This window comes from Cervus elaphus, chromosome 2 (genome assembly GCF_910594005.1).
Source record: "Cervus elaphus chromosome 2, mCerEla1.1, whole genome shotgun sequence".
NCBI lineage: Eukaryota > Metazoa > Chordata > Mammalia > Artiodactyla > Cervidae > Cervus > Cervus elaphus.
This window is the reverse complement of record NC_057816.1, coordinates 26641927-26661874: the sequence shown is the minus strand read 5'-3', so window position 1 is coordinate 26661874 and position 19948 is coordinate 26641927. Positions and strand designations below refer to the sequence as shown.

General features: G+C 40.0%; 1 protein-coding gene across 2 annotated transcripts in view; it reads right to left on the bottom strand.

The window, feature by feature from the left end:
- Window positions 1-19948, bottom strand: part of NELL1 (neural EGFL like 1) — a 1027621-nt gene that overhangs the window by 501081 nt on the left and 506592 nt on the right. For both annotated transcript variants that reach the window (XM_043875125.1, XM_043875116.1), the window contains exon 13: window positions 12778-12903. In XM_043875125.1, the coding sequence (XP_043731060.1) occupies window positions 12778-12903 (126 nt within the window). The remainder of the gene's footprint in view (window positions 1-12777; window positions 12904-19948) is intronic.

Here is a 19948-nt window from a genome sequence, read left to right as displayed (position 1 = left end):
GTTATTGAATATTTGCTCTGTGCTTAGCTCTCTTCCAACCACTTTAGAAATTTTATCTCATTTACTTCTCACAGGAGTCTGAGAGAAAGCTATGTCCCTTCCCCCAAAGTCGATTCAAAGTTGATTCAAGTTGATGCAGTTGATGCTACTGATAATGCCTAAAGTTGGGGCAGGAACCCAGGTCTGTCTGACTTGTTTTTCCCACTTCTAACCAGGTCACCTCCATGACATACATAGAGATGGATCTATGCACCATACATAATATTCCTTCTTAGTTCTCTTATGCCGTCTCCCACCCAACATCAAAACCAAACCAAATCCCAGTGGAAAACATACTCTCTACCATGTAGTAATTAATACCTTTTTTTTTCCCCAGCACCAGTGATCCCGCATTACCCACACCTCACAATTTAGCACTCGGCTCTATGCTCCATGAAATTATTCTCCTGAAATGTTAATTGCACGTCCCCCAAAGAGACCATGCACTGGGGCTTCCTAGGTGGCTCAGTGGTTAAAAAAAAATCCACCTGCCAATGCAGGAGACACAGGTTTGATCCCTGGGTTGGGAAGATCCCCTGGAGAAAGAAATGGCAATCCACTCCAGTATTCTTGCCTGGGAAACCTCATGGATAAAGGAGCCTTGCTGGCCCCAGTCCATTGGGTCATGAATAGTCGGACACAACTGAGCATGCACATCTGCAAAGAGACCATAATTTCCTAGAGGTCAAGAACCATACCTTAAAGAATCACAGAATTAGAAATGTAGTAGCTCGTGAGATTATCTCCTGCTTAAAAAAAAAAAATAAGCTGAACTCTTTCCAAAATAAATGTTATTTGGAATCCCATTACTCTGTCTGAAAACTATTCTGCTAGTTAATCCTTAATCTTTCAAGGTCCAAAGGAAAATGTTGAGACAGTGGCATTCATTCAGTGAGCAGGTGTCAAGTGCAGATCTAGAATCTATGTTGCCTGATTCTCTATGTTGCCAGTGATTGTTTTTATATGGAAATCCTGAGACTTCTCTGTCTCCTCTCAGTATCTATCTTTGACTTAGCCACAATTCAGGGGGGGAAAAAAAGAAAATGGACCAACTACCTAGAATCTGGAAATTCTGACAGAAGAGATTAAGAAAAATACAAAAGGTAGGGCCTGGTTATCAGACCACCTTCTATGACCCACACAGGAGGAAAATAACATCATAACCTCAAGTGTCCTTCAAATGCCATATCCAATCAAATTACCCAGCAAATCCTTTGCTTTTAATCCCTTTATTTCAGGCTCCTAACCTAGGTCACTACAGATGAAAGGCATTAGCACAATCCAGTCTAAAACATTTTTTAATTTGATTTAGTAAGATGACCGAATATTTTGGAGGAAAAAACTCGATGTCATCTTTATCTAGCATTTTCTGTTTTCGAATATTTTAATAACACTTTTCTGATACTAAAGCATAATACAGATTCACTGCGTTTTTCATTCCACTTCATGGAAAAATTGGAAAATATGTAAAGTATAAAAAGTGTAAAAAGATATATAAACTTCCACTCACAGATACTCTCTAATACATTACATACTTATCTGGGGGAATATTCCCTGCTTTTGTTTCTGTATATTCATGCATAATTTTATGTATTTATTTTAATTGGAAAATATTATACATACTGGTTGGAATTTCATCATATTATATAATAAGAATTTTCCATTGACACTGAATTGTCTTCTAGACACTATTTTAAGATCTGTTGAAGTCATACATGAATACACGGAATTTATTCAATCAAACATTCATTAATTCCTATTTAGGCTCCTTATACTTTCTTTTTTTTTATAAATAATAAGTAGAATAAATAAGCACAATGAAAATCTCACATAAATAACATTGATTTTATCTTTAGAATAAGTTACTATAAATAAATATTTCCAGGCCTTTTGATATATACTGTCAAATTATCCTAAGGCAAGTTTGTATCAATGGATATTCTTATAGCAAAGTATGAAAAGGTGCCTGATTCCTAAACTATCTCCAAATATGGGTAAATGACATGTATATAAATAAATATAATATCTATCCATATATCTACACAGAGATATACACATAAATTAAGTATGTTGTTTGGCTCAGTTGCTAAGTCGTGTCTGACTCTTTGTGACCCCAAGGACTAGGGCCCACCAGGCTCCTCTGTCCATGGGATTTCCCAGGCAAGAATACTAGAGTGGGTTGCCATTTCCTTCTTCAGGGGATCTTCCCAACCGAGGGATCGAAACCACATCTCCTGCATTGGCAGGTAGGTTCTTTACCACTGAGCCACCAGGGAAACCCCAAATTTAGTATGGTGGCAGTTTAGTCACTAAGTCGTGTCCGACTCTTGCGACCCCATGAACTGTAGCCCGCCAGGCTCCTCTGCCCATGGGATTCTCCAGGAAAGAATACTGGAGTGGGTTGCCATTTCCTTCTCCATGGGATCTTCCCGAGCCAGGAAACGAACCCGGGTCTCCTGCATTGCAGGCAGATTCTTTACCAACTGAGCTATGAGGGAAGCCCCTATAAATCTAGTATAACTAATTGCATTTAGTATAAATGCAATTTATACAGTATTTTATACTAAACATATACTAAATTTATATAGTATTTTATACTAAATTTATAAAAATTATATAAATTTTTATACTAAATTATACTAAATTTATAGTATAAATTTAGAATAACTAATTGCATTTATTTCAATTGCTGCTATGACTGAAAAAGTTTTCAAGGCTTTCAATATATTCTAATAGACGCTGTCAGTTGCCTACACAATTGTGGATCTATACATATGCACACATATTATTTCCTTCCTTGACAATAAAACTCAAATATGATAAAGGAATACTTGGGTTTTATTTATCCTGAGGTGGACCTGCACTACACCTCAGAGATAAATCTTGATTCAATGTACTTCTATTTGCTTTTTCTAAGGCACAATTTACTGTTAGTTATTCAATCATGTCTGACTCTTTGCGATACCATGGACTGTAGCCTGGCAGGCTCCTCTGTCCATGAAATTCTCCAGGCAAGAATAGTGGAGTGGATTGCCATTTCCTTCTCCAGGGGATCTCGACCCAGGGATCAAGCCTGGGTCTCCCACATTAGAGGAATATTCTTTACCATCTGAGCCACCAGGGAGAAAGAGAAAATTCTTGCGGAGAAGACTCTTGAGAGTCCCCTGGACAGCAAGAAGATTAAACCAGTCAATCCTAAAGGAAATCAACCCTGAATATTCATTGGAAGGACCAATGCTGAAGCTCCAATACTTTGGCCACTTGATGCAAAGAGCAACTCATTGGAAAAAACCCTGATGCTTGGAAAGATAGAGGGCAAGAAGATAAGGGGAGCAGCAGAGGATGAGAAGGCTCGATGGCATCACTGAGTCAATGGACATGAGTTTGAACAAGCTCTGGGAGACGGTGAAGGACAGGGAAGCCTGGTGTGCTGCAATCCATGGGGTCACAAAGAGTTGGCCATGTCATGGCCAACAACAATAAGGCAACAATAAGTGAACAACAATTAGGCAAAATTTATTAACAGAATATTTTAAAATATTTCAGCCAAGGAGACATGAAAACAGATCTGCTAGGGATGGATTTTTGATAAAGTTATCCTTGATCTTAATGAAGAACTCTAGGAAGAAAATCCTCTTTGGGGACATCGTTAAGTCAAGATCTGACATGCAGGGTTGTTTCAGCCATCCTGAAACCCTGAAGAGAGCTAGATCAAGTTTCAAAGTATCAGGATGAAAATAACAAAGTAAAAAGTTGGAAACAATCTAGGACTCTGAGGATGTCACAGTAACTAAATAAACTAATTCCAGAAACACTGTCTTAGACTTTTTCTTGTGGGAGAATAAATTTATCATCTAAGCCAATAGATTTGGGCTTTTCTTGTTTGTTTTTATTATTTAAGCTAAAATAATCTGAACCAATATACTTAAACTACCTTTCAACAACTCTGTGAAGATATACAGAGGATACTGATAAAGAGGCAGAGAATTTAAATGGCTTTCCAATTTACATAGTAAAAAAAAAAAAAAAGGCACTGCCAAAGGTTGCAATCAGTAGAATTTATATATTAATTCATACACTAGATTTTAACCATGAGAACTTAGAGCTTTCATTTCGGCCCAAGAATAAATAACGTATACTGTCAATAATCTTACATAAAGGAAACATAACCCAAGGATACTTCACTATACCTTAAAAAAAGTATGGGAAGAACTAAACACCTGCATTTACCAAGTCTTTAGGCTTCCCTGGTGGCTCAGATGGTTAAGAATCTGCCTGCGGTGTGGGAGATCTGGGTTCAATCCCTGGCTCAGGAAGATGCCCTGGAGAAGGGAACAGCAACCCACTCCAGTATTCTTGTCTGGAGAATTCCATGGACAGAGGAGCCTGGCGGACTACATGGGGTTGCAAAAAGTTGGACACGACTGAGCGACTAATACGTTCACTTTCACCAAGTCTTTAAGATGGGAACAAAGGACACATGTGAGCTTGATGGGTTATTAAACAGAAATGTCCACTCATTGTGTCAGCTCAAATGTGGATATGACCAGGGCTGCAAGGCTGGCCTCAACAGTGATGGAAATGCATGTTGTCACTGAATCACTGAGTCTTTTGCAATCCCATGGACTGTAGCCTGCCAAGTTCCTCTGGCCATGGAATTTCCCAGGCAAGAACACTGGAGTAGTTTGCCATTTCCTTCTCCAGGGGATCTCCTGACCCAGGCATCAAGCCCTCTTCTCCTGTTTGGCAGGCAGATTCTTTACCACCAAGCCACTTGGGGAGCTCATTGTAAGTGCTAAAGCAGCCTCAATCAAATCCCTTTATGTGAAAGCTTAATTGTGATTCTGCACAAACAACTCCAACAATGAAGTGTGCAGAAATACTAACAAGCCTTTATGATGAATTTGAGTCAAGGGCAACACAGTACTTAATAGGTTTGTGTAGAAACACCCTGGGGGCAAGATCCATCATTTATCCTAGTTGGTCTGCAGCAGCCTGTGTGGTTCAGATCCTTTACAATATGACTGATAAAAAAAAAAAAAAAAAAAAACCAGAAAACAAAAAACAAACACCCACTCAGTTAAACCCAACAAGGAAGCCAAATACCAGACAAACCCTTCATAAAGTCTCAAGAGAAATGCCCTTTGATATCCTCCTTAAGACATATTTCCTGTCTTTAATAAACCTCGGCACTATTTTAACACTATTATTGCTAAATGCAGTAAGTATCTGCTTTTTGGCTTCTCTAGGACAACACATGGAAAACTAAAATTGGCGTGGAAAATCAAACATTCACTCTATGAACCCCATTCAGAGGGTCCTCTTAATTTCTCCTGTTTTCTTTTGTTAACTGTTTTTCACATGTGATGGGCAGAGAGGTCCCATCCCAAATCTGTATGTGCACATAACGTAGCTTGCTATAATATTATTTCTACTTAATGAATGGTTCTGAACTCCTGTTTTTCTGAGTTGGTGGGTAGTGGAAATGTTGTCTGTCATTGTGAGGATTCTTTGCTTTCAGCTGATGGTGTCATGGTTCTAGAAGATTCCAAGTGACTCTGACACTGGCATAGAGAGAAACCAGTCCGGTCCTTGGCCTGTGGAACACACAGGAGATGAACATCACCATGGAGATGTTCCATTTATCTTTAAGGGCTCTTTGCAGCATCACTGCTGCTGCTGCTAAGTCGCTTCAGTCGTGTCCGACTCTGTGCGACCCCATAGACGGCAGCCCACCAGGCTCCCCCATCCCTGGGATTCTCCAGGCAAGAACATTGGAGTGGGTTGCCATTCCTTCTCCAACGCATGAAAGTGAGAAGTGAAAGTGAAGTCGCTCGGTCATGTCGGACTCTTAGCGACCTCATGGACTGCAGCCCACCAGGCTCCTCCGTCCATGGGATGTTCCTGGCAAGAGTACTGGAGTGGGGTGCCATTGCCTTCTCCTTGCAGTATCACAACAGTCAGAAAACAGTTGAAGATTCAGGTCCTACCCATGAGGCCCACTTGCAGAGCATCCCACAGCCTCGTTTTCTCCAGAATCTCACACTCCAAAAGGCAGCCTCGGAGGCAGAGTCCTTCCCTCCAGAAACTGCTCAAGTCTCTGCTTGAATTACCTTCAACCACCAAGTCACCCTCTACCCATTCAAAGCAATCCTTTTCTAGTCTACAATTCAGAGGGCGATTTTTTCTCATTGATTCCCTGCCCACATTTTCTCTCCTAACTCCAACCCTTTGTGCTCTACAAAGGCAGGAGCTGTCAACCTTGACTGCATGTTAGAATCACTTGGACACTAAAAAAATAAAAAAACACTGAAGCCAGGTCACAACTCTAGACCAAATGAAAACCAAAACCCCAACGGGTAAATCCCAGGTTATCAACTTTTTAAAATTCATGTCCTAAGTGATTCTTACCTAAGGTGAGGGTTGAGAACCTCTGCCCTAAAGGGTTAGAATTTTGGAATTCTGCTTTTTTAGTTTTACATACATACATCTCTGGAGGGAGAGGATGGTGACAAAGTCTGCTCAAATATAGGGAAGAAGAAGGAAAAAAAGAAAAAGAATATACAGGGCAAATAAATCAAAACAAAAGGCAAATGTTTCACAGAGAACCACAGAGTTTTTAAGTGGGTTTTGAAATATCCAAAGGTATAAGTCTTATTCTGACTTTTCTTATTCAATATATCAGTAAATGTAGTCTCATTATCTTTCCAGAAAGATTTGCCTTCTAAAGCATTTGATAGAGCATTTCCTATTAAAGTACAAGCAGTCTACCAATCCATGACTGGAATTTTATTCTTATATCTGTATGTCCTCTTGCTGTTTTGCTTTAGATGCTCAGTCTTGTCCAACTCTTTTAGCAACCCCACGGACTGTAGCCTGCCAGGCTCCTCTCTCCATGGGATTTCCCAGGCAAGGATACTGGAGTGGGTTGCCATTCCCTTCTCCATGGGATCTTCCTGACCCAGGAATTAAACCCATATCTCCTGAATTGTGCAGGCAGATTCTTTACCACTGAGCCACCAGGGAAGCCCCTATCTCAACTGAGAGGCAAATAATTAGTAACTTGCACCAGCTATGATGCCAGATAGTGAAAAGTAAACAAGAACAATATGTCCAAAACAAGCACATACTATGTGCTGGAAATATAAGGATAATCAGTGTGTGATTCACTACTGTGCTCAATCAAGGAGGAGGATTTTCTATTTCAGCCATGTGTCCCATGACTTTGTTCACACCAGGTATCTCAATATTTGAAATGATCTGTATTTCATTAATCTTAGTAAGAAAATATTTTTCCAGAGAACTAGTCTAAAATTTCTAACTTTTACATCTTTTAAATTGTTTTCTCACCTTTGATTATATGGAACTAAATTTAAACCATTAAATTAATAGACTACTACATCTAACTTTCAATTTACTTGATTTCAAACACATTTCCTGCAATCTCCCTTCCATGCCAATATCAAAGAACATTTAAAAAAAAAAAATCTCTCGGCAAGGTAATGGAAATCACATGTGCTACTTGTTATTTCACTTCTTCCCTTTATTTCTTACCTCTTTGGGAGGTTTTTGGCATAAAAATGAATGCTTACCCATTACCGTCAAGTACCTGTCTTACTGCTGCATGCTTTGATCATAAATCACAAGTCTCCTCCCTTAAGGCTGCCTGAGTATTCAATGATAACATCTTATCAAACAATCTAAACACAGGGAGTTTAACTGGGGATAAATAAAAGTCAGGGACCAGCGACCAATAAATCAAGCAGCTTGACCATTACAAAAATCAAAGGAATCCCAGGAAGAGAAAGCCACCCGCCTCAACCTCAATTTTAGACACTTCTCCCACTTCAAAATTCATAAAAGAACAAGAGCAAATCGGGGATCTCTTACAGAACAGAAAATGATTTAGAATCACACACAAATTTCAAGATCAAAAACTTACCCAGTGTCAAAGACCCAATGCTTTCAATTTTACCAATGAAAACTCTCCTAGAAAAAAAGTACAGAGCCTAACACAAACCACACAGTTATGTCAGGGAACCCCAGCTCCCCCCACCCTCCACAGTAATGACTGAGTTAGACCACATGTTAAAGTTTTAGGTAATTATTTTCAATGTTGAATTCTCAGAACTTTTAATATCCCATGAGATATGACTTTTTCACTTTCTAACCAGAAAAAAAGAAAGAGGTACCATTTCTTCTCTGTTTGATATACTGTCTTTATTTCCAGCATCATCTTGGCATCTGTTGCCTGTGGTGCAGCCTTTATCAAAGGACTGCTGTTACAGCACAGAAGTGGGAAAGGTAATTTCGGGGTCCCTTCTCTGGGATTTGTCAAGGGTCAAAATGTAGGATGCGAAATACCCAATACTTATCTAAACTCTTCTAAGACTTTGAAGAAGAACTGATTTGGTAAACTTGGAACACTGTTGATGCAGAATGCACATTTGAGTTTTCTCCTTTGAAAATACTACCACACTGACCATGAACTTCCAGACAAAGAGGTCACTTGTCAGTCATCTCTTTGGTCATATTTCCTAACACTCATGATAGACACTAGCTGCATATTGGACATACAAATGAATAAATGGAAGAGTGAATGAATGAATGAAAGAGTGAACCAGTCATTCAATAAATCAATGTATCACCAAAGCTCATACATCTTCTTTAATTTTAAGATCACTAAATTTTTATCAATCGTAGATTTTCAATAGGACTACTAACTTCTAAAATGTCAGTGCCAAAGGAAATGACAAACCACGAAAAATTAAAGAGGAAAAAAAGTGACCCAATGTACTAATTGACTTGGGACAGAGACTAGAACGATCCTTGGAAATAAGAATGACAATAATGAGAAATGCCATGTCAGGTAAACAAAAGGATGTCTTCAAGCCTGTGAATTTCTCCTAGAAATTTTTCTTCCTGGAAACGAAGCATCTGAAAAGACATCTTACAGTGGTATACATTTACTATACACCTCATTTATTACAGAGGACTATAACTGCTTGGCAGAAGAAGTCTTCTCTACCAGTAAAGAAATGGCAGAGATTAGATGTGGGGGCCTGCTCTGTCTTGAAGAGTCAAGAGCATATTTGGCCTAACAGACTTATTTTCAGGACACGAAGGTGAATGTCAGAGTAACAGCTGACCACGCAGCTGTCTAATGGAGGCCCTTGAGTCTGGTCTGGAGGAGAAATGACCACAAGGAGAAAGTTTGTCTCTCAGCTCTCCTCATTCCCATCAATGTTCCTCCAAAATAAACTTAGAAAAAAATAGAGTTCTCTCTCATACATGTCAATATGAAATCCTATTAAACACCTATGTGTAGATGTCAAGTTGAATATATGATTCAGAAGCTCATGGGAAAGATTGGAACTGGACAAAAATTTAGGAGTTATTGCCAGAGATGCTATAATGTTGTAATATTGAATGCAGACATCTAAAAAGGTTATATAGGTAACAGGAGAAAAGGTTCTAGGGCAGAGCTCTACAGTACTTTAACCTTTAAGATATCAGCAGAGGAAGAAGAATAGCCAGGAACACTGGGCAGGAAAGACCGGTGACATAGATAGAAAATCAGGAAACCTATTGTCTCAAAGGTCAAAAAAAAATGATGTGTCTAAATAAGGAAGATGTAGTCAGCTCTGCTAAATGCTGCTGAGAGGTCACAAAGATAAGATTAGATTGAGCAAGACGGGGCTCATGGTTGACCTTGATAAACACACTCTCTGCTGAATGGTGAGACCGGAAGACTTAACGGGAGGGGTTGAAGAGGAGATGTGAAGGAAGTACATGCCATGGAGACAACAACCGCTGACAAATCTATCAGGAGGTTTGCTGTGAAAGGCAGCAGAAAAATGGGTGGTAGATAAAAACATCTGGGACCAATGGAAGATTTCTTTTTTAAAGAAAGAGATCTTATCCTCAATCCTATGACCTATGGGGGGAAGTCCAAAGCCCTCATCGAGATTTTTGACACTCCTGAGGGAGGCCATGGTGCCTATGATACATGTACGTCTGTTTAAATGCACTCTGGGCATCAGGGAAAGGATAGGAAGAGTTACCTCTGCCTCTGAGGTCATGCTATCCTTCATATACACATATGTACCATTTCTGCTGTCTGCCATGTTAACTTAAATTTCTTTGGGGTGCCAAGGGGGAGGTTCACCTTTAAGCAGCAGATTTTGCTGAAGGTTAGAGGGTCATGAGGAAGACTCACATTGCATACTACACAACAAAACCACAACAAACCACCTCAGATTAAATATTCCTATCCTTAAAAATCCTTTCAGCCATCCTTTCACTGGGTGGTTTTCATTGGCCTCTATCCTCTACGGCAGGCACCTCCAACCACCAGGATCTAATGCCTAACAATCTGAGGTGGAGCTAATGTAATAATAATAGAAATAAAATGCATAATACATGTAATGCATTTGAATCATCCCAAAACCATTCCCAATCAGTTCATGGAAAAATTGTCTTCCATAAAACTGATCCCTGGTGCCAAACAGGCAGGGGATCACTGCTTCATAGCACCCAGCCTTTGGCTCTGACTGGTTTCTCTCTCCTCTTATTTTCTCTCTTTTGTCCTAACTTTTCTATTCTCTCTCGGACAAAACATACATACCAACAGAACAAAACATGTGTGTATACATTTTTTTCCTGAAACACTATGTTTTTCTAGAGGGGGATGGAGTGCCCACTGATACCCATACCCTTGCCTTTTACTCCGAACAACACAGCTCTCTTTCTAAAAGTAACTCTGGGGCTAGTTCTTAAAAAATAATACATTTTCCATCTTTATCCATATATACAAACTACTGGGCAAAGCACCTGTCTTTAATAGGCTTTCAATAAGTACCAGCTCTTGCCTTCCTCCTCCCATGACAAAGTAAGAGCAGAGGTGTTATGGATTCGCAAATAATTTCCAACCAGCCGTGCCTTAATTAGGTCTGAGCTGCATGATAAGGTGCAGCTGTGTTGGGAGGTGATTCACTGCCTCTGCCTAATGTCAGAACTAACATAAGTCAGGACCATGGATAGACCAACGAGAACAGAGTAATAGTCATCTGAAACATCACAGATTTTTCAATTGTTTGTTGACAGGTCCACACGAGTTTTGCCCCCTTACAATGTTTATGTCTCAGCATAATATTTATGAAATCTTTTTTTCTCCAGGGATTTTCTTATAAGAAAATCATGTAAAAGACAGATAATTGAGACTTGACCAACTGCGGGAATCAGAAACCTCATCACTCTGAAATCACTAGTCCTTTTAGCCAAAGAACAGTAACTCTAAGATATTATTAATACAACAAACAATAGTAAAAGTAATTGGAGATACAAACATACTTCTCGAACTTTTGTAACTTTTTGTACTTTTGGAAAGGTCATTCAAAACACAAAATGTTTAGAAATGAGTACCATTCCGTCTAGTCAAGGCTATGGTTTTTCCAGTGGTCATGTATGGATGTGAGAGTTGAACTGTGAAGAAAGCTGAGCACCTAAGAATTGATGCTTTTGAACTGTGGTGTTGGAGAAGACTCTTGAGAGTCCCTTGAACTGCAAGGAGATCCAACCAGTCCATCCTAAAGGAGATCAGTCCTAGGTGTTCATTGGAAGGACTGATGCTGAAGCTGAAACTCCAATACTTTGGCCACCTCATGCAAAGAGCTGACTCATTGGAAAAGACCCTGATGCTGGGAGGGATTGAGGGCAGGAGGAGAAAGGGACGGCAGAGGATGAGATGGCTGGATGGCATCACCAACTCGATGGACATGAGTTTGAGCAAGCTCTAAGAATTGGTGATGGACAGGGAGGCCTGGCGTGCTGCGATTCATGGGGTCGCAAAGAGTCGGACACGGCTGAGCGACTGAACTGACTGACTGACTGACTGACCATTCCATTGTGAGTGAAGAAATCACTGTTTATATACCAAAGTCATTAGGACCAAGAGAAAGATACAAGAGTCAGAGAAATACATAACATGACTGAAATCTTATATTCAAGGAGCCCTTTATTTATAGGTTAAAGATTGGGCATTTAAACACATTTCATCCAAAAGAAGACAGAATCAGAACCTTTTCTCATCCTAGCCAATTGACTGCTCATGTCTCCATATTCATGACTTAAATGCTAATGGAACCTCAAACCAAATGCCCCCAAGCTAGCACTGCTCACACACAGGCACCAACCACAATGCCTGGCATTCCCATTTAGGGCTGACAGCCCAGTGTGATGAAGGGAGAAGAGAGGAGAAACTAACCATGTGTCAGTGAAAAGTTTCGAGTGACCCCCCCATAGGCCCAATCTCGCCCACCAGGCACTCTTGCACACTTTAAATTTAACCTCTTGTCTTTCCCAGTGAAAACAAAGTACATTTTCTCATATACAAAAACATTTCACCATGATGAAAGGAGAATAGTTTGATACTTTTCTCTTTTTGGAGAAGGAATCTCTAAGTCCTTCAGCATCACCATAGGCAACTGAGACTTCAAGTTCAAACCATATATGAATGTATGCGTGCACACATACAGAGGAGGACATAACAAAAGTGGAAATAAATTAGGCAGGCTTAAATTATCATTTTTTTCCAAAAAACTTGATGGTAAGATAATGAAAGAGAAGAATTAGTTTGGTAAAAATAGTATTAGTGTACTTGGAGCTAAAGGAAACAACACAGATAACGATGCAGAGAAGGATTGAATCATAAAAGCAACATTGCTTCTTAGCACTCACCTGTACAAGAGAAGTCATCCACACGAATGTATCCTGGGACACAGTCACAGCGATATAACCCAGGCAGGTTGACACACACAGTGTTGGCATGACAGTAATGCATCTTAGCTGCACACTCATCAATATCTGAAGAAGAAAAAAAAGAAAAGAAGCAATAACACAGTTAGTCGAATGACTGAACTGGAATGTGATCATCTTACAATGAAATTAGAAAAGATGAATGCCTATGGAAGGCAAGAGGAAAAGCAAGATGCATTAGCACAGAAGCTTAAGCGCAAATTTCAGCTGGTGTAGAAGATTCCATCTAAAGCTGAAAATCTTTCTAGAAAGATGCACGGTGGGACAGAACAGTGAAGAACTCAAGAAGTATGAAGACTGAATCTATTATTAACCTCTCACCAAAAAGGATGCTTGATTTAAATGTCCCAAATCAAGGAGTTCTGTGTCCAGGCATTGACATCAATGAATATTTATTAGGTGTCCACTGTACACAGTGTGGCTTTCATCAGAGAGATCAAGAGAATTCAGCCCCCCTCTGCTTGTTTTTCTTACTAATACATGCTTTAATCCATCTGGTACAAAATGACTGTGGAGCCACTTTCTCCCATGTTGTACTATGAATACAGACAGCAACTGCTATCTAATGAAAATTAATGTCTTTCATCGCTTGACCTGGAGATGCATCCCATGTCACAGAATAATGGGCTGATTCAACAAAAAAGATCTTTTTCTCTTTGGAATGGAGATCAGAGCCATCACCTTCTGTCTCATAAAAAGTTCATGATAAGAATTAAGATAACCTACAACCATAAGCATAAAGTTTAGTCTTTCCTAGAGTTTATGTTTTTAAAAAATGGGTTTACATTCATTTTACTCGGACTGCTAATGTGTGATGGCCTGGGAGAGGGAAGAATAAAAACATTGTGGAAATCCAAAAGAGCCAATATGAGCTCTAGCTCCAATCTGGTTAATTACTAGCAGATGACCCTCATCATAAGGGTTACCTCTGAACTACTGCTCTATATCTTTCAATGTGCCATCTAATTTAACCCACATACAATTCCATGAGTGAAGTACAGCACTACCATCATTCTAAAGTCAGACTGAGGCTTGGAGAAGTTAAATGTCTGGCACTAAGTCACCCTGTAAGAACACACTATATCCACAATTTGAAATCAAACGTCCAACTCTCATTTATTACGATTAACCTCATGAAAGCACTCTGAAAATGATCACTAGTCAAATGTAACATTACTACTAAGATAATCACTGAAATCCTAGTAATCTTCATGCACAGAAACTACATTGAACCCCTTAAAACTTATTTATTTACTTTAAAAATAAATGTAGATGGATTTATTTCCTAATATTTTATTTAGGAAATAAATATTTGGGGGTGTTTTGTCCCCCAAATAATATCAGATTCTTTTCAGTACTAAAGATCTGTTAACCTATACTTGAAAGTTAACTGAGGCTCTGAAAGGAGACATAGTCAGCAAGACTTCCCTAAATTTAAGAAACAAACATCAATACTTAGTGAAAGAATTCAGGCAATCAATAATTCTATGTGCACAGTATCATAAGCTTTCAAAACAAATGGCCAACGGGAATATAAAAATTGTATAATAATATGAGTACATCAAACTTGGGTGTGGAGGGGACTCTCCCAAAAATTTGGGATAGGATAGTAACTGCATGAAATCATTAGAGGTGTTTCAGATCTTTCTGGCACTCAAGGCAATAGAATTTTTAAATAAGTTGGTTCCTTACATCATTAAAGCATTTTGCTTTACAGATGAGTGAATATCATAAAAGTCAAGAGGAAAAGTGTTTCAAGAAAGGAATAATGGTCAGTTTTGTCACCTGATGCTGAAAAAGTTGAATAAGATAGAGACAGAATTAACGTTTTGATTTGGCAAGAAGTTCATTGTTGCCCTTGAGCTGTTAAGAGAAGTTTGGGGAAAGTGGCTGGTAAAGCCTGACTGGAGTCAATTAAAGAAAGAAGGAAAGCTGAAGGAGACAGAAAAACAAGGCAAACTTTTTGAGATATTTTGCCATCAAGAGAAGAAAAACTGTAGTAGCTCTAGGGAGACTCCATGTTGAAAGACAGTCTTGTTTAAAGACAGTTCTGGAAAAGATCATAGAATGTTTACACACGGTTGGACATGATTCACCACTATGAAGAAAACTGACATTATAGAAGAGACAGCAGGGATTTCCCTGATGGTCCATTGGTTAAGACTTCACCTTCCAACGCAGGAGGTGTAGGTTCAATCCCTGGTCAGGGAGGTAACACTCCACATGCCTCACGGCCAAAAAATCAAAACATGAACAGACATAATATTGCAACAAACTCAATAAAGACAAATAGAATGAGAGCAGATTTCTGCAGGAGCAGTCTTGGAGGAGACAAGAGGAGTTGGGTTCTGGTCCACAGATGGAGCAAGTCATTTTTACAACAAAAATGAAACTAAGAGATAAGGGAAGAAAGTTGGTATCTTTGGTGGCAGAAAGATGAAGTAATGCTCCTTTGCTTGTTTTTTTTAATTTTCTCAGTGAAGTGAGAGAGTAACATCTGAGAATTAGGAGAAGGAGGTGGTACTAGATGTTTAAAGAGAGGGGAAGAGGTATGAAGTCATCATTTTGGGAAAGGAGGAAACAATTTCCTAGAGAGCATAGTAGGTGGCTACAGAGGCACATGTGACTTGTGACCATAAATGCTAAGTGAGAGCAGTCAGCGTGGCCATGTGCTTCACTCCAGATGCACCCAGATATTTGGGGAAGGGGCAGGGTAGTGGGAAAAAGTTGTACCCAAAGATGAGTGTTTGAACAAAGAGGATAGATTAAAATGAGAAACAAGGGAATTGATGCTGCAAGAAAAGAGTTGATGATCATGAGATGGCAAGGAATCGCAGTTATTAAGGAAAGAAGTGAGGACAACAAGAGGGAGTTGAAATGCACTGCCCAGACCAAAGCTAAAGAACTTGTTCCCCCAGCTGCTGGAAGTACTGCCTGCTAAAAAATCAACTGTTAGCCTTTGAGGAAGACTGTCCTTGACTTATGTGAGCTGCCTCACCCTTAGTCACGCCCCAACCCTGGCGACAACCTTCACTGAAGGATGGCTCTCCTCAGCAGTAACTCAAGATAATTGTGAAAGACTATACTGGGTTCAGAGCACTCAATGAGATGCAGCTAACCCCTCCCTCTGCCCAATTCTGTATCTTTCCCTTCCCCAAAGGCATTCTGTCCCTATCAAACTTCCTGCATGTCAGTCTCCATCCCGGAGTTTGCTTCCCAGGGAACCCTAACTGCAGCAGGACTCCTGAGGGAGGCAGAAATGATTCCAGTGTGACTACTACAGTGTGTGAGCTGGAAAGCCAGGGAATGGAGTTATAGAGTGATGTGCTTGACACTAAGATTTCAAAGGTGATTTAGTTGTTGCTGATTACAAAATCTTTCATTTGACTATGTGAGAGTGGAAGAACAGATCATTGTAAGTGAGGGGTTGAGACACCAAGAAAAGCCAGATATAAGAGGGGCCTGGTCTGCATTAGCACATTTCATCCAGTATATTACCATATTTCCTCCTCCTGAGCAAATAATTCAACTGTACTTTCCCATCCTCTTCCGAGCATGAATCTAAGCAGAAGCCTACCACCTTGAGGTGGAAAGATTAAAGGCCAGCATCAGACTTAACACATTTCCTTCTTCCTGTCTTGGAAATTATGTAAACACAGAAATGGAACTCTTTCAGCCTGGGTCCCTGAGTGAGGAGCAGGTCACCAGACCAGCATGATGAACATGTTGCATGACCTAGAAATATGCTTTTGTTAATTTAAGCCATTGAGTCTACCCTGACCAGTACAGAGAATGACCATGAGAAGCATTGCAATGGAGATCATTAAATTTGATCTTGAAAGATGAACAGAAATTCAGCTTAGAGAATGGAGATGAGGAAACAGAAGGGAAACTGCCAAACCTAAACTTTTTGTCTTTGCAGAGTTATAAAGGGTGAGGACCTTTCATCTGTACATTCAAAGAACACTAATTAGCCCTCTATTATGCTTTTAAAGGCAGGGTGATGAATAAAATACCATCATAGACCTCACAGCCTGGCAAGATACTGAGCAGAACTTACATGTTCTACCAATAATGTGAGATCATTTAACGGGGATTTGACATAGTCTGAGAAGTTTAGAGATGGATTCTCTATAGAAGTGACTGTTCATCCAAGACCTGAAACAGCAGTGAAACAGGTGAAGGGGAGAAAAATAACATACCCGATAGAGAAGAATGAAAAGAATTCATTAGAGGTGGGAACTTTGCCTATTTGAAGACAAACCGGAAAGATGAGCTTGGGCCACCCCTGCTGGGCTCTGGAGGCCACATAAAGGAGCCTGGGCTTAAATCATGGTGGTGACAAAGTCCAATTTCTGTTTTTAAAATATAGTTTGGCTGCAGTGAAGAGAATAGATTGGAGCAGGGCAAGCTGAAGGCTAAATCACGTTGGTATTTTACTCACAGAGATGCAGCTACAGTGAACTCATTCTATACTGCTATGATGCCTAGCCATTTTTTCAGCTGAGAAACTAGTCAGGACTTGCCTTAGAGGCAATGCAGTCTTCAGCCTATGGGCCACAGCTGCCAATCAGGCCACTGATGAGAATAAATGTTTCTCTGTTATGGACCCTTGTCAGCTCCTCCCACAGAGAAACTCCCAGCTCATTTCCCTCAGGCCACTGAGGCAGCAGCCTCATCTGGATTTGAAGGAGTTACTGGGCCATAACGAGTTTATTTTGATTCTAACAACCAAGTTATCACCTTGTTTCACAGGATGCCAAGCCCTGAACAGAAATATTTTCAAAAAACTAGGAAGAGGATGTTAGGAAATCCCAGGGAGAATTTCCCACATAGGTTTATCCAACCCTTGCTCTCTGTGAGCCACTCCCACGCCACAGCCAGGAATCCCCGCTGCTATGGTGCTGTGTCACTGAGTTTGTTTCAATTCATACCATGGGTAATTCCAGCCTTGGCATATCTCAATTTCCTGGTGAAAGTGAAAGTGTTCATTGCTCAGTCATGGCCGACTCTTTACGACCCTATGGACTGTAGCCTGCCAGGCTCCTCTGTCCATGGAATTCTCCAAGCAAGAATATTAGAGTGGGTAGCCATTCCCTTCTCCAGGAAATCTTCCTGACCCAGAGATTGAACCGAGGGAGGCCCACAAGAAGAACAAAATAAGGCAGAAAATTTGACAAATGTACCAGAAAATTAAACTGTCAGTACTTTATCTTTGTTGCTTATCTTCTATCCTACAAACAGATATAAAAATCACTTCCTGGTAAAAATGATGGTAGGGAGACAAAGAAAGTATTTAGAGACATGGGTTCCTTGAGACAAGAGGATGGAAGAAAGAAAAGAATTGATAACTCCCCTGGTTTCAGGATGGGGACAAGGGATGAGAAGAAACACATCTGCCTAAGAAAGCCTGCCTTTCCAAACTCAGGGAAAGGCACAACCCTGCAGACAGTTTCAAGAGAACTCAAGAGTGCTCCACAAGCCAATCTGATTATACAGAGAATCAAAACACAATTAACGTCTTCAGAGAGCTGAGATATCTTGAGAAAATCCTGAGAAAGAGCAAACAACTGATATTTTTCAAAATGAGCCTAGGACAAATGTTTTTTGTTCACAGACAAAAGATCCTAAAAGGTTATGAAATTACCAAATCAAGAAAAAGAAATAAACAGAACTCCCCAATTAAAGAATGAACTGATGCTCAGAGAGAGAAACTGAGTGAGCCCAAAGCAATGAGGGTTTTAAATATAAGCCTGAAATGAAATCTGACCATAGCTCGGGTGGTGATGGAGTTTTGCCTAAATAAAGCAGGTGCCTCTCTCAAGCAACGGTCCTTCCTACTCTGATATTTACCCAGAGCCAGGAGGCAAGAAGAAACTGTCTGAAACTGAACCTCAAAGGAGAAGTTGAACTCATTCAAGGCCTGGTTCAACCTAAAGGTCTAGATCAGTCTAGCAAGATTTTCTAAGAACCACCGTTAAGTTAGCTACTGGAAGGTTTAATGGATAAAAATTTTAAAAACACATCATTAGGCACAGGATGATATGAAAATGAAAGAGAGCCTAGTAGTTCCTAACCTCATAGGGTATAACTAGGAACAGCCCCTGGCACCTGGTTAATATTCAAAATCTGTCATTTCTACATATCAGAAACTATGTTAGGCACTCCACAGGTAGCACTGCATCACCCCATTTATTCCATTTGACTCTTCCTATAGGAGACAGACATCTGTATGTCATGATAAGGAAACTGAGGCTCAGAGACTATGAGATCACTTGTACAAGGCATAAAGTCAGTAAGCGTAAGACCCTGGGTTTGAACCCACAGTCTCACTTCACATGTGGCATTGTTCTCCCCGGGCCCGTTCCAGCTCTCTCTAACTTTTCGAGCCTATGTTAGACATGTCTGGTGCTCCCATGAAATGTATGGAAACAGGCAGATCTCCAAATTGGATGTCACTGTGCATCCTGTCCATGACATTTGTTCTGTATGATGCTCTCTGTTAAAATAGTGAAGCTGTACTCCTCATGAGTATTCCTGTGGGTCTTTTAAATTAAACCCTAACTCTTTCAAACTTTAGACTCCGGTAACTCAGGACCCCAAAACAGGTGGTAGAATTCTGCTCTGAGCTGGAACCCTTGATACAACCTTAGCTCAGGATACGTGAGACTGTTGAAGGCCCCCTCTAGGATTAGAAATAGTGACAGAGGGGCCTGGATCTTCTATTAAATCTTGTTAAAGAAACATCTCTAAACCCCACTGTGGTATATATCAGCTCCAGTATAATGGGGCTCAAATTGTGATTTATTCTTAGAGATTGCTTGTCACCTTTGAAATATTAGCACTCATCTTCTGAGGTAATAAAAATGCATGATTTATGTCCCTCCCCAGGAAAGTGAAGCAGTTTGTTTTTGTTTTAAAAAGGTATACTTATGGACTTTCAAATGAAATTTGATGTGACATAATGCCTCTTCACAAATCACCAGCCTCCATCTGCACAAGACTGCTCAGAACAAACCAAGCTGAATTTGGCATCATCGTCATTAAATTAGAGTGTCAGGCTTGGGTAGCAAAGATAGAAGCAAATGCAAAG